This window comes from Athene noctua, chromosome 25 (assembly GCF_965140245.1).
Source record: "Athene noctua chromosome 25, bAthNoc1.hap1.1, whole genome shotgun sequence".
Classification (NCBI taxonomy): domain Eukaryota; kingdom Metazoa; phylum Chordata; class Aves; order Strigiformes; family Strigidae; genus Athene; species Athene noctua.
In genome coordinates, this window is record NC_134061.1 from 6,676,385 (window position 1) to 6,690,106 (window position 13,722).

The following is a 13,722-nucleotide window of genomic DNA, read 5'->3' on the forward strand; positions in this document are numbered from 1 at the left end:
GTGCTGCTCCCTTGGCCACCAGGCACCTCCAGAGCAACTCAGATGCTGGCCAGAGAAGGGGCCGGGCAGTGGCAGGAGGGAAGAGCCCTACGGGAATCCTCAAGGACTTTGTCTGCAGAGCCTGCGCTCCCGCCTGGTTTGGGGACGGGGACCTGGGATGAGTGTGCAAGTGCCAGTCTCCTGCAGGAGCCCGAGGGGGGACCAGGTGGCAGCAGCAGCGGGTGACACCTACAATCCCAGGGGCTCACAGCAGCGTTCCCCGGGCAGGGACATCACAGCAGCAGGGATGAGACACGATGGCTGTGGCCCTTCCCAAGGTGACCCTGCACAGCAGGGAATAGGAACCACTGCCGTGAGACACCCAGAGGCCGGGAGCTCGGAGGAGGAGGGTCCTTCCCAGACACTGGACAGGAGGTGAAAGGGCTGTATCGATCTACCTGCTCTGGAATGTGCATGTCAGGGGCTGCCTAAGGAGACACATTAGGCACGGTTTGGCTACTGATTTGAAATAAATATGCTCAGCACTGCAGCTGTGAGGGCAGCCCAGGCAGCCACCGCTTTGATTCTCAGCCTGTTGCTGAGTGAGCACTTGTAAATGAGCTCCAAGCTGAAATCGAGCTTTTAGGTTTATGAGTTATAACCTGGACTAGAAGCCAGGGAAGGGGAAATGACTTCTTAAATGTGGTTTGGTTGTAAAGTTGAAATCTGGGGCCAGAGCCTGATCTGCCAGAAAAGGGAGACTTTGTGCCGCCTTCAGTAACCCCAGGCTCTCTCACCTTGCTGGAACCTGAAGTTCAGAAGCAGGAGGTGGCTCCCTGAGGAGTTAAAGGAAACGCTACATGTACCTCCTGAGTGTAACTCAGGCTGAACTACTGCTGCAAAGAGCGGGGCACAGCCGGAACACAGAGGCTGTGGTCTGGAGAGAGTCCCTGGACAGCGTGGGTCACACCACCACCCAGCTCTCTCCTCCGGCCTTCCTGCCCACAGCACAAAGGAGCTGGACACTCAACTTCAAAGGCAAAACAATACTAAGGGCTTGTTCACCTTCCAGAACAAGTCTGAAGAGGCATTTTGCAGCTGGTGTTCCCTTGCCTCACCTGATAGATCTGTTCCCTTCTTTCTCTCCCACCTCCAGCACTTTATATTTGCTTGCAAACACCCCCATGATGGAAAGTCCTCCTCATTCCTTCTTTCACCCCCTTCCCCTTTGCACTGGGTAGGAGCCAATACAGTTCAGGACCCTGTAGTTGTGTATCATGATTATGTTACAAGAGTTGACTAAGCAGGATTTAGGGTTCAAAGCTGCTTCTTTGCAGTAGCAAGGATCCCTGCCCGCTTTGATGGGGCAACACTGGGAAGTGCTGCACTCCTGGATATCATCTGGAAACAAATGCAACTACCCCAAATCCCAATTAGCTGGAGACAGCACTGAGGAAAGGGCAGCCTGAGCTGCTGGGAGAGGGAGAGGCGGGGGAGTGTGTTTTTCCAGCACTATGCCACTGGATGTGAACAATGCACACGGACACACTGCAGCCATGAGTGCACCTCTGTGGGATTACAGGCACTGTTTTATGGCGAAAGGGGAGGGAAACAGAAGGAGAAAGGGGTGCCACTGGCTGTGACCAGAGGATTGCATGGACTTCTGGAGTCAGCAACGAAGGGCCGAGACCTCAGTAGTGCAAACTGATGGGTGCCAGAGGTCAGTCTGAGAGAACCAAACCCGTCCATGCAGACCTTGACCCCGAGATGTGCAGCTAAAGGAGAGCTCCACCTTCTTCCCTCAAGACAACAAAGTGAAAAATAAACGAGTTTGTGTGCAGGCTTGGTTTTGGCCATGTGTGAGTGGGAAGGGGCTTATCCCTTCCCCAGTACTCTGGAACTGGTGGGAGGAGAAAGGACACATCTTTCCTGTGCTGAGGGAGAGCATGTGCTGCATCCTGCAGGTGGGAACAGCAGGGAAGTGGCAGAAGACCCTGTTCATGGTGCCCCATCTCCGGCTGCAGCCAGTGGCCAAGCAGAGAGGTGCTGGGCACCCCAGACCAGCCCTCCAAGGTGCGGAGGAGGGTCTGACTCAGCAAGGATCCAGCAAGCCAAGGCCCCCACGGGGGGAACTGCCAGGAGGCGGCTGCGCTGACCTGATCACAGCCCCCAGGGAGCAGAGAGCCTGCAAGGTGCAAGCGATCTGGTTCCCCACTGATCCACATGGGCTGTGCACCCGGCTGTGCTCCAGCCCCAGGGGGGCTCCAAAACAGCACGGGGTGTCCTGTAGCACAGGCTGAGCCCGCCAGTGCGAGACCAGTGCAGAACCAGTGACCACAGGGGCAAAGCAGAGCGCTACATGTCTGCAGGGGCAGGAGCTGCACCAAGGGCTTGGGAGACCCATCAGGCACTGAATGGGGCTGCGGGCACCGGGAGAAACAACAAGGAACTCCCATGTCCAGCTCCCCAACACGGAGGAATCTGCACCTGAAGGTAAATGCTGTCTCCTTCCCCCTCTCCTGAATCACCGCTGACAACTGCAGACACAAGCATTTCTATCCCAATTTTCCATCAGCATTTCTAGTCATTCCAGTCCTATGGCCACAGGGCTGCTAGCTCAGACAGGGCAGAGGTGGCCCAGCAGGCCAGGAGTGCCCACAGCAGGGCTCAGAGTGAGCACAAGCACTGCTGAGCTACCCAGCAGCTCAGGCAGGGGGAAACTCACCCAGGCATGTGCTCCAGCCCCTCCCCAGCCGGCCAAAAGGAGCTGGTATTTTCCTACACCCCAGCAGCCTCTCCTGGCAAGGGACACATTCAGCCTCCCAGGAAGGGGTGAAGGTTGCAGCACTGCAGGACGTGCCCATCACAAGAGACAGCGGGGATTTAACAAGGGAATATGTGGCTGTGACCACAGCAATTGTCACATGTAACCTTGGAGCGGGTGCCATTTGACCTTGTCCTGGGGTAAATACAAATCAGAGGGAGTCAACAGCCCAATGGTAAGACACCACTGGGATTTAAAATAGCCATAACGCTGGAGAAAGGTCATCTTTGTGTTTTACATCCTTAAAAGCCTGCTAATCTTGCAGGGAACAGTGAAATGGCGAGTTTCCTTCTCCTCACAGGCAGTGGCTTGAGGAAGCTGCCCAGGATGCAGGATTTCAGAACTGGGAGCTCTGCCATGTGTTGGCTACACCTACAAGCCAAACCCACCTGTGTGGTCCCCATCCCTAAGTATTGCACCCAGGGGATGTTTTGAAGTCACAGCCATGACCTTGCAGGCCCGTCTGGTCCTTTCCCAGAGGGCTGGGCTGTGGGAGAACAGTGCTGGGCCCTGGGACAGGGCAGGTCCTGGGAGCAGGTGCAGCCAAAGCTCCTCTGCAGCACAGGCAGGAGGCAAGACCCAGCAAAAATCAGGTAGTTACTGCTCTAAGTAGTGGCAGTCTTCCACCTGTGAGCAATTAAATGAGCTCAGGATAATGAGGCCCAATTACAGCATCTATCTGTAAAATTATAATGCAGTCAAACCAGGAACAATCAAACAGCTGACATTGGTCACCACTTTCAAAGTGACAACAACAACAGCAATCAAATAAAGTTCAAGTGGAGGGCTGTGTAAGCATTTATTTATTCAACAGAACAAGAGTATAACAAATCATTGCAGATGTCTTCAAAATATAAAATGGGTCCAATAGTATTCACAACCTTTTAACTCAAAATTGCCAACAAGAATCTCAACAGAACCAAATTTAAAATAATCCTGACTTTGCACATTCTAATCAACATGTGTTATTTTACACTGGTAGTAATACAAATGGAAATTCTGTATTTTAAAAATGTAAAAGGCATTAATTTCTTTCTAGACAAACACCATGTCTGGTTTCTTAGTTCTTTGTGCATTTAGATGCCATTTTGTACTTTGCATCCATTTTTAGAAATATACTGCTGGATCCAAACATTTACACAGCCCTAAACATGTATTTTTAGTGATTTAAACCATTCCTGTTCCCTCCCTGCCTGCCCCTCCAACAAAGAACAGTTGTTACAAGTCTCAAACATGTTTTAAGTGTTAAAAAACTACAGAACTCAGATGGAAAATAGACAAGTACTTAACGATACGCTTTTAATTTCCAATGAATGTTTCCAATGTGTTTGGTATTGTACACACTGTAGGCAATTCACAGAGGATTCTCCATTATTTTAGGACTTGAAGCACCATGCACCCATGTGACAAAGTTAAGGCTGGAAGCTGCAGAGGTGCGATCAGGATGCTTTCTAGGAAGACAGAAGTATCTGTAAATGACAATGTAGTTTAAAACCAAAATTGTCCACTTTACATATCCTATGTGGACAAACTCAGATGCTGTCAAAATAAAAAGGAAAAAGTGCATGAACAGAAAAAATACTTCTAGGTCTTGATTTGTGGAAAACAGACTCTACAACTGGAACAGAGTTACACAGCAGGTATGTTTGTATGTTTACTCTGGTGCCGGGGTGCAAGGGGATTTCTCCAACAAAACTTAAACACCCCCAGCACATTTTACCAAAAAATTCTAGAGTGTGGATATCCATATTCATTGGATTACACAATACAAATATCCATGTGCATGAGTGAGGCTGGGTTGGCTCTAGATGCTGGTGTCAGCAGTTGATGTTCTCTGCCCATTGCCTCCTGGTGGGTGTCTCTGGGGTCTGTTGGAGGAAGGCTCACAGTCCTCCTCACCTTGTACTTTTCCTCAAAACATGTGCAGATTCTCTCAGCCAATTTCTTGAACAACAAGAGTGGTTCCAGCTGGCTTACCACCTCTATCTTATCTAAAAGCACCAGTCTATTAATTTCTACTGCCCATATATGGCTATCTATCCATAAACTTGTTAGAACCCATCTGCTTTCCAAGGACACAGCTCTTATTTTTGCTGAACATAGAAATTCTTGCTAGGTTTTCACAGAAAATGCTTTGTTTAGATGAACACAGTAGCCTTTGGTAAGCTTCCACAAAACAGTCAGGGCAAGCAATTCTTAGGCAATATTCAGAAATCATTATACGTTGCTATAAGTAAATAAGTTGCAAAGTAGGGGATCATTTCCTTGTATCAGTCTGGCTGATGCAGATGATTTTAATTAAACATTATGCAGTAGGAAGTCTCAGCCTCTTTACAAGCTGGAGAAACTCTTAGAACTTACTTTATGCTCTCCAGGTTGTAACAGGCCCTCAAATACGACTTTGCTAGCTACAGGTGTTATTGACCACAGCACCTCCCCAGCAAAGAACCAAATGTTCTCACAAATGCCCAGTAAAGGTTCCACAGAATTCACTCCAGACACCATATAATCCTGAGAACAGTAATAAGTAGTGCTGCTTTGCAGATGCAAGACACATGGTTATGGTGCAGGGTGGAAATTCCTGGAAATCACTCTGTTGTGTGCTTCTTGACTTCCACTGAAATGGGACTGTAATAGTTCCTGCTACCCCAAGGCCTGAATTCAGACAAATCTGCCATTTTTGCAGGGCATTTCCTTCCCCACCCCCCACCACGTTTACAGCTTGCACATAACCTCATCACACAACACTCTGAAGGGGCCTCTTTTGCAAATGCTCACACTTATTTTAAAGCATCAAGGTAAGGGACAGGATTTAAGTGGTATGTGCAACCCCTCTTGCTGTTCTGTTTCCCACTATCACTCCTCTGATTAGGAACCTATTCAGGCCTCAGATAGTACCTTCTATACTTAAAATCAGCCCCCTTGCCCACCCCTTAAAAGCCATCACCACTTCAGAAGTTCTCCTGCTCTTCCCAAATTACTGGAGCAAACAGAACAACTTCACAGATCATCAGCAGTGCCATTCGACAAGTATACCAACAGAGACTTGCTAACTCCTGTGGTTTTCCTGTTTGCTACAGGAGAGAAAGCTGCTGAGTTGGTGCTGTGTAAATTTATCAGTCCATTTACTCAGTAACTGTAACAAATATCACCAAATGAAGATGAGGGTAACCTATGAAACAAATTCCTGGGGAAAAGATTTGGCAACCAAGGACGGTTTTATGAACTCAGATGTTGCAAAAACATGTCCTGCAGCAACAGCCAAGTCTACAGAGTCCTGCCATCAGATTCAGAGAGTATCTGCCATCTGCAGGAGCTCTACTGTCCTAGAAGGGGAGCAATTTAGTGCTGGGAGAATGAACTTCCAGGGGGAAAAGAGATGCTAATGCTCCAAACTCTGAAAAGGACAAGACACATTTTTGGCATGAGATAGAGAAAAATACAAGAATTTCCTCCACTCCCCCAAGTGACAGTGGTCTGTGCTGAAGCAGCACTTGCCACCTTGGCAAAAAGGCTTATCTACAAGCACATTTAAGCTTTTGCTTTGCTGCTAATGGCAGAGAATGGTGTGTGATTTCAGCATCAGACACTTCAACATGGGAAGCTTCCTCCCTCTCACCTCCAGATAGAATCTGATGGTTTTTTTTCCCAGCAGTGCTGGTTTAAGCAGCCCTAGTTTTACCTCTGCTCTGACTTAGCTGTGTCTGACAGCAGAGTTCCACAAAGCAAGGAAATAATTTGGTTGAAATCAGGGGAGGAGGGTGGGGGGTGAAAGGGGTTAGAGTAGATAGTGTGAAAGGACTTGTTTAGAGACAGAGTCAAAGAGGCTGGGGAGCAGGGCTGCTTAAACTGGACCACTGTAATGAAGCGCCTGTCAAGAATATGAAATAAAGAATACAGAGGATGCTGCAAAGAAAAGATACAGAGGATGATCCAAGCATCAGATTCCTTTAGAAGTGTGCTCAGGGAGGCAGGTGTTCTATACTACCCCTCCTGTCCCTGCAGTGATGCACATAAAGCACTGCTGCAGCCAGAGATTTCAGCGACTGACACAATCTAGAGAAGTCACAGTGCCCAAACCAGGGGCATGGTACTTACAACAAGATGGCGTCTGGGAAGGATGCAGGGGCACGTACTGTTGAAGGCAAGCAATTCTTCTGTTCAGAGGTGGTACTGGAACTGAAAGACTTCAGTTACTTCTCCCGACAAATGTACTTGCTCAAATTTATGCATTTTACTATAGCACGGAGGAGAGCAGGGACGTAAGGGGATAGTACTTTGCCACTGAGAGGTGATGGTGCTTAGCAGAGCTCCACACGCTCTAGACACCAGAAGTTTTCCCCAGAAGCGGAACAAGTGAAAACAGATAGTGCTGCTGCCACCCCTTATAGAAGGGGAGGTATATTATGGCTGAGCTCATACAGAACTGCAGAGCTGTCAAGCACAGGACTGCTCTTGCATATGGGCTTAGACGAACCTTAAACCATGCTTTGGCAAGGCTGGTGGTGCCATCACACCTTGTACACAGCCTGTCAGATCAATAAAACCAGTCAAGGCAGCTCCACCCAGTTAGCAGCTGGCCATTAAGCTCCTCACTCCTCCAAACCAAACTGATTACACTTTGCAAAGGGCAAGAGGGGGAGATTTCTGCTAACATAGGGCCCTAATGCCAGCACATCTGCCAAGTCTCAGGTGACAGGAGGTCACAAGGGACTGCTAGCTAACCATTAGCTCTACAGCAGCTCAGCAACTGTTTGAAAAGGCTCCAGAGGGAGGCACCTGGTCACACTTACAAAGTCTGCATAAGGGCTGAGCACAGGCCACGGGCAGGAAGAGCACCCTGCCACATGCATGCGAGAGCAGAGTATCTGTGTTCCTAAGGGCTTCCTCCCCTCCCATGGGCTAGTCATATGAGAAAGGAAGTAAGCCCAAAGCAGCACCCTAACAACATCCACCATCAGTATCCGTCCTTCCAGAGCTTGCACAGCAGCAAAGTCAGCCCGTATCCAGCCATCGAGGCTGGGCTGGGAGTGGGCTGCAATACTGCTCTATACACAATGTTGTTGTACGGAATCAAACTCGCATTCCCTACCTGTTTATGCCAGAGTTGATCATGCCCCAAACAAAAGGCAAATCTGACTGCTCTGACAACTCTGCAAAAGGAAACAGATGTTGTGGCTCAGAACTCCAGCAACCACCGCCAGATCAGGAACATCTCTGTCATATTTCTACATGTTCAAGAGGGAGTAAAAGTTGATCTAATGGTGAATGTATCTGCTTCACTATCATTTCACTGAGGAACATAAAAGTTATGTTGCCATTGTCATCGTTGCACATAAGGTACAAAAGCTTACACTGGGAGGAAATGCTTGGAAACACATCCCCATGCCAGTTATGGCAGGCACCTTGAATAGTTCTCTATACCAAGAAAAGCCTGCTGGGTGGAGAAACGCGTGGTTTTAGGAATGAACATAAGCATGGTGTCCTACAAGCGAGAAACAAGTGAACAGCATCTCTCACTCACATGGTTCCAAATGGAGTTGAAGGATAGGACCAGGCAGAAGGCAGCAGCATGGTGGATGGGGAATTTCCTACCTGTTTCCCAGTCTTCATCACACGGAGGTGCCTGCCACGTGCTCATTGCATTCATCTGCTCTCTCTGGAAGCCAGAGGACCAATTTTCTTCAGGAAGAGAGAAAAAAACTCAATGACTAGCTGTCAGTCCTGCTTCAGAGACATTAAGTGCTCTGGATCAAGCTGTAAAACACCTCTTGGCTTTAGAGGAATTCCTGCACAATGCAGACAGGTTAGGTACACCCAGAAGTCAGGTACTGATCTGAAATCGAGCAACTCTGAGTTAGCCTTTTCAATGGAAAGGAAAAGCCTCTGCCCCCTGGAACTTTATGTCCAGGGATGCTTGAGTGCAGTGGAAACATGCTTACATGAATGCAGGCATCACTGCTAGCCTCAGTGCAACAATTGCACCGAAAACTATCTATCTGCTCTGTAGTGTGGCAATAGTTAAAGAGCCACTGCAGGGGATGGAAAAGACACTGCGTAGCACAGGATGCCTTCCTAAATATTTTGGGGGTTTGGACAGCCGCCTCTCCCACTGCACAGAAGATTTCAATCTTAATTGAAGGGCAGATGACGCAAGTGCAGCAGCAGAGCAGCCTGGAAGAGGGGCTGCCCCATCCTCAGTGAAGTACTCAGGTTGCCCTGGAGAACAGCTGCAGGGGTTTCCACAGCTTAGACATCTGTTTGGTGAAATGAACTTTTCACATAGCAGCAGTGGTCAAGCCTAAACAAAGGAAGACCAGCTCTACAAAAAGAAGGGTCTGTCCTTCTGGTCATTCTGGAGGTACTTCAACATGCACAGACTAGCGTGCAACCTTTTTATTCAACGAGCCCTGTAACAAAATACGTGCAAGGTCCACTGGGAGCATCTGCAATTTCTCACGAGCCTGACAAAAAAATCAAAGCAAGTCAGACTCAAGCTTTCCCAATGCTGCTGAGTCACACAAAACTATAGACAATAACTTGACTCCCATTTTTTGGTTATTCTATGAGCTATCCTTACAAACAGGAGATGTCAGCCTCCAGGGTGAACAAACATCTCAGAGCACAGGTGGTTCTCTTACCTGTATCTTGCTCAATTAACCCTTTGTCACTGCACTTCAATACATGATCGCTGAGGTCAGCTTGAGGAACTAGATGGCGAGCATTGAAGGGGCACGTGGCCAACTTCTTTGCAACTTCAGGGTAGCTCTAGACAAGGGAAAACCAAAATCATGTGCCATATCTCTCAAGTTCACTTATCTCTTGCTAACCTATAGAAAAAATCCCAAGGATATTTGTGATGTCGCTTAAAAAAAAAAAAAGACTAAAAAGGTAATGGCAATAATTTCAGACATCTACTAAAAATGCAATAGGAAACTAACATGACTGTTCTTTAAAACACAACTCACTTGGAAACTCAGCCACCCTTGAGTTGACTGAAGTGAAACACACTCTCAGCTAAACTCCCTACAATTTGCTGCAACTGGCAGTATGGCTGCATGGTTTAAAGCATAAGATGAAACTATTTTGAAAACAACAGGGGGCAGATGTCAGGCAAAACTAAACTATTCAGATAACCATTTTTTAAATAAGCAGGCACAAAGGCTGAGAAATTCCTTAAACCTTTCAAAACAGCTAGGGAGTCAGTAGCACTCCACCTGCAGACTTTAGTGGTACAGGATCACCATTCAACAAAAACTTTATCACAGACACAGGTTCTACTGGCAGTGCTCAGCTGTCACTACAGTAAGTTAGCCCAGCCCCTGCAAATGATACAGACTTTACTGGGTAAAACACAACTTTGCCACTGTACCCGTGCCTGCCTGTTTCTGGCTGACACAGCTCTGGCAGTCAGGGATCAGACTTGCACCCGCAGCAGATGCAGAGGCAGAAGGGCCTTGTACAGATGCTGCTCATTCCTGCTGATGGTAGCACAGGCCACAGGCACATCCAGGGCAGTTGTGATTACCTGGTCTGCACAGCCAGGGCTGCCGTGTCCTCATGTGTCCATCATTTGCTTCAACTAGCTTGAGTAAGCTATTCTGGCCACATAACAGCAGCTTCTCAATGCTAACACAGTTCAGGCTGGAAGGGGTCAACCTGCTCTGCCTGCAGTGTCCCCGTTCATGTGGCAGGGCTGCATTCTGCACAAAGCAATGGGAAGCTGAAGCAGGTGGAAGCATTTAACTGGATTTTAAGCATAGGATATGCAAAAGAAATTCAACAAACTACCAAGCAAGGACAATCTCCATCCAGATTCTTGCTGCTGCAAATAATCACACAGTTGCACCTTCAGATGGATCAGATGGTAATTCCTGAGCCCGTCCGCTAATTACTTACAGACACCAACTGTGTCTGATTGGTGATCATTATCTCACCTCACCCTCCTAACTAGGCAAGCTGGCCTTCAGTTACGCAATACAAGGGCAAAACCAGCATGGTTAAGAGTTTACTTGCCAATACTATTCACCTAGCACATGTGCACATTCTTGCCAAAATTTACAGCAGGTCAACAACAAAAACTTCAGCCCTTTTGAATGTTGGAAAGGTGGAGGTACTTGCCACCACTCTGCCCACCACTTTCACTAGTTACTTAATATTTTTAAGGCTCTAGTTCTACCAAATTGAATTGTTTATAAGTACCAATACCGGGACAAACCCCCTACAACTTCATCTTAACTGGAAGGCACAGCACTGTCATATTATTTTAAAAAGACATTGGCAAACTTAAAGAGGAACAAGCAGGTTTTAAAAGGTCTCAGCAAAAACCCAGTCCAGTCAGATGCTAGCACTTGGCCGGTTTAAAGAAAACAAAGAGCAGAGAAGAGGAAAAACTGCTTCCTATTAAGTGATTTGTACTCACATTCTGGATAAAAGATGGAGAGGGGAAAAAAACCTCTCCCATATGTGCTGAGCCCATGATGTGCAGTTTCTGCCAGATGCACATTAAATAGTTTTTGGGAAAACATAAAAAAATCCCTCTGCTAGGGCAGCTGCGTTTCCAGCACTCAAAGGGATTCCAACTTCAGAACACTTCTCTGATGAGCCAGAAGGGGTGCACATAGCTCAGACTGAGTTCTCTCTTCAACTTAAGTGGAAAAATGTTCTGCTGGAAGAGACCAGAATTTCCTCCCTGACCTAACTATGAAGAATATCCATCTCCTTTCACCAGAGCCACACTGGTCTCGGGTGAATTAACACATGTTTGAAGCTATTACTAACCAAATAATAAAGTTGTATGAAATAAAGGCTAAACAAGGCTATTTGTCAGGAACTTACTCTGGCCAGCCATAAAATGCAACAAGAATGACACCACGCACAGAATTACTCCCATTTAGTGCCTTGTTTGGCTGCTCAGCTTACCTTCTTACACTTTACAAGATGATAGGGAAAACGACAGGCTCTGATTTGATGATGTTTATTATATGGACATGGTATTAATCTCTCTGGATCCAAAACATCTAATTGAACAGAGAGGAAAACTAATTAGAAAGACAAGATCTAGCATCACTAACACAGTGAAGTGGGAAAAAAAAACCCGACCACATCAGGGCTGTGATCTCAGGGAGTTAAACCAGTTGTTCTTAGTTTGAAACCACTCATTAAAGCAGGCATCTGGTTTTGCATAACCAAGAAAATTAATTATGAAGTCTGAGGTGACTGGAATGTTAGTCAAAACAGAATAGTCGGTAGCACTGAGCATAACTCCTCTCTAAGTTACCTTATTAGGTAAGTAACCACACTTACTCAAAGTGAATGAGAACAGCAGCACTTTTCCAGCTATCTTAGAGGAGAATCTGGGATGATGACACACCCACCAGTGCCCTCAGGAGCACTGTCAGTCTGAACCACAGCTTTTTTGATCTACAGCTACTTTTGCTGGGGGAAGAATGACAGGCAATTTAGCTTCGTTTCTGAGGAAGCAGCATGCCTAACATGGTGCACAGGACTTCTAAACGACTTTTTTCATGTCATGCAATTACTTAGAAGCTGAGGAGTTACTAAACCATCTAAGACACCTAAGAATCTAGGCACTGAACAGTGAAGCAGCATGAGTGCATGCATATGTGATGTAACTTATCTACAGATAAAATATAAATATTAATACCTCTATTAAAAAAAACACATTTACATATTCTCAGTGAAGGAAGAGAGGCAGCCAGATGACACAGCTGCGTGCTGTTTGTGTGTGGGGTACACACCATGAAGCCAGTGTGTACCTTTCTGCTTTCTGTCATCCTTTGTGCTCTGCTGCTCTTTTTTGCACAAGCCTTTAGCACGTTTAGGATTTGATTATACAGTAGCTTAAACAGATCTAAGTATGGCTGCTGCTGTTCTAGCCTCTCCCTTGCCATCACACCCCCCCTTCTCTTACACATGTAATGGTGCTCAGTTGCCTCAACAGCCAGGGCTGGGAGCTCCATCAGCCCAGACAGACAGTTAAGATGTTGTTCCACAACTCACAGTGAGCAGAATTCATGCTGTGAGCCACTAGGAAGAAAGGAAGGACAGACCAAATACTTCTATCTCAGCTGTGCAGCGCCGCTGCTGCCAGCTCTGCCACCTGTAAGCAGCTCTGACCTTCATTAGCCAATTCAGGTCATTAGAACAGCTGAAAACTAAAGACTTTATCATTAAGAAGGGTTGACAAGCTTTGTACTGGTTCAGCTGCCCCTACGAGAACAATCAGAAGTGGCTTCTCAGTGAACTGGCTCAACACAAGATCAGACCAAGTGTGTTACCAGTAAAGGGAAGGAGACGGGTGAGTACCAGAGGATGAGGAGAGCCCTCACCACGGTACATAAAGCAGAGAACAGAAACATCACAGGAGTGGGCTTCATCAAGTAAATAGCTGCAGTTAACACAAGGCTGCAACGAGCAAAGCCACCGCAGCAAACGAGATCCCCGTCCCTAGCCATGCTGCATGCAAACACAAATCCCCAACAATCCTGAAAACCTCCCTCTGGATCAGCGGAGACAACAGCTACAGAGAGGAGCAACACTTTAACCAAATTAAGTCACTTCATCCAGGTCCATCCGAAAGGCCAGACCCCATCCGCACCAGAAGCACGCCTGGTGTGGAAACCACGTGTAACAGTGGCCTAGCTAAAATAATCAGCGACCCACCAGAGCCCGCTCGGCTCTGACAGAGAGCTCGGGACAGACCCGGGCCGGAGCCTGCCCGCAGTGGAGGCGGCGGCCGCCTTCCCCTTCCGTCCCCCTCCCGCCGGCGGGCCCCCACGCCAGCCTCACCGCACTCCTCCTCCAGGTCCATGCCGAGGCGCTCCGCGGGGCCGGGCCGGCGGCGCTCAGGGCGCGGGGTCGGTTCGCGCCCGCGGCTCGGCCGGCGCCTTTGCGCC

The 13,722-nt window shown here is 47.7% G+C and overlaps 1 protein-coding gene across 2 annotated transcripts; it reads right to left on the reverse strand.

The window, feature by feature from the left end:
- Nucleotides 1–3,598: 3,598 nt before the first annotated feature.
- Nucleotides 3,599–13,722, reverse strand: LOC141970337 (gametocyte-specific factor 1-like). Of its 2 annotated transcripts, none has more exons than XM_074926865.1 (7): nt 13,616–13,722; nt 11,726–11,823; nt 9,445–9,571; nt 8,399–8,485; nt 7,896–7,956; nt 6,902–6,976; nt 3,599–4,254 (listed from the first exon to the last, which is right to left on the reverse strand). In XM_074926865.1, the coding sequence occupies exons 1-7, from the start codon at nt 13,635–13,637 to the stop codon at nt 4,158–4,160; spliced, it is 567 nt and encodes a 188-aa protein (XP_074782966.1). In that variant the 5' UTR covers nt 13,638–13,722; the 3' UTR covers nt 3,599–4,157. The 2 variants fall into 2 exon arrangements, with proteins under 2 accessions (XP_074782966.1, XP_074782965.1); XM_074926864.1 differs by having other exon boundaries at nt 6,902–6,982.

What these genes read in the sequence shown, in the direction of transcription:
- LOC141970337 (XM_074926864.1), bottom strand. Translation starts at nt 13,637, where the DNA reads ATGGACCTGGAGGAGGAGTGCG. An exon ending in GTTAATTGAGCAAGATACAG is followed by an intron (nt 8,486 to 9,444) that starts GTAAGAGAACCA and finishes CTCTTCCTGAAG; the next exon opens with AAAATTGGTCCTCTGGCTTC. An exon ending in TGATGAAGACTGGGAAACAG is followed by an intron (nt 7,957 to 8,398) that starts GTAGGAAATTCC and finishes TTCCTTTTGCAG; the next exon opens with AGTTGTCAGAGCAGTCAGAT.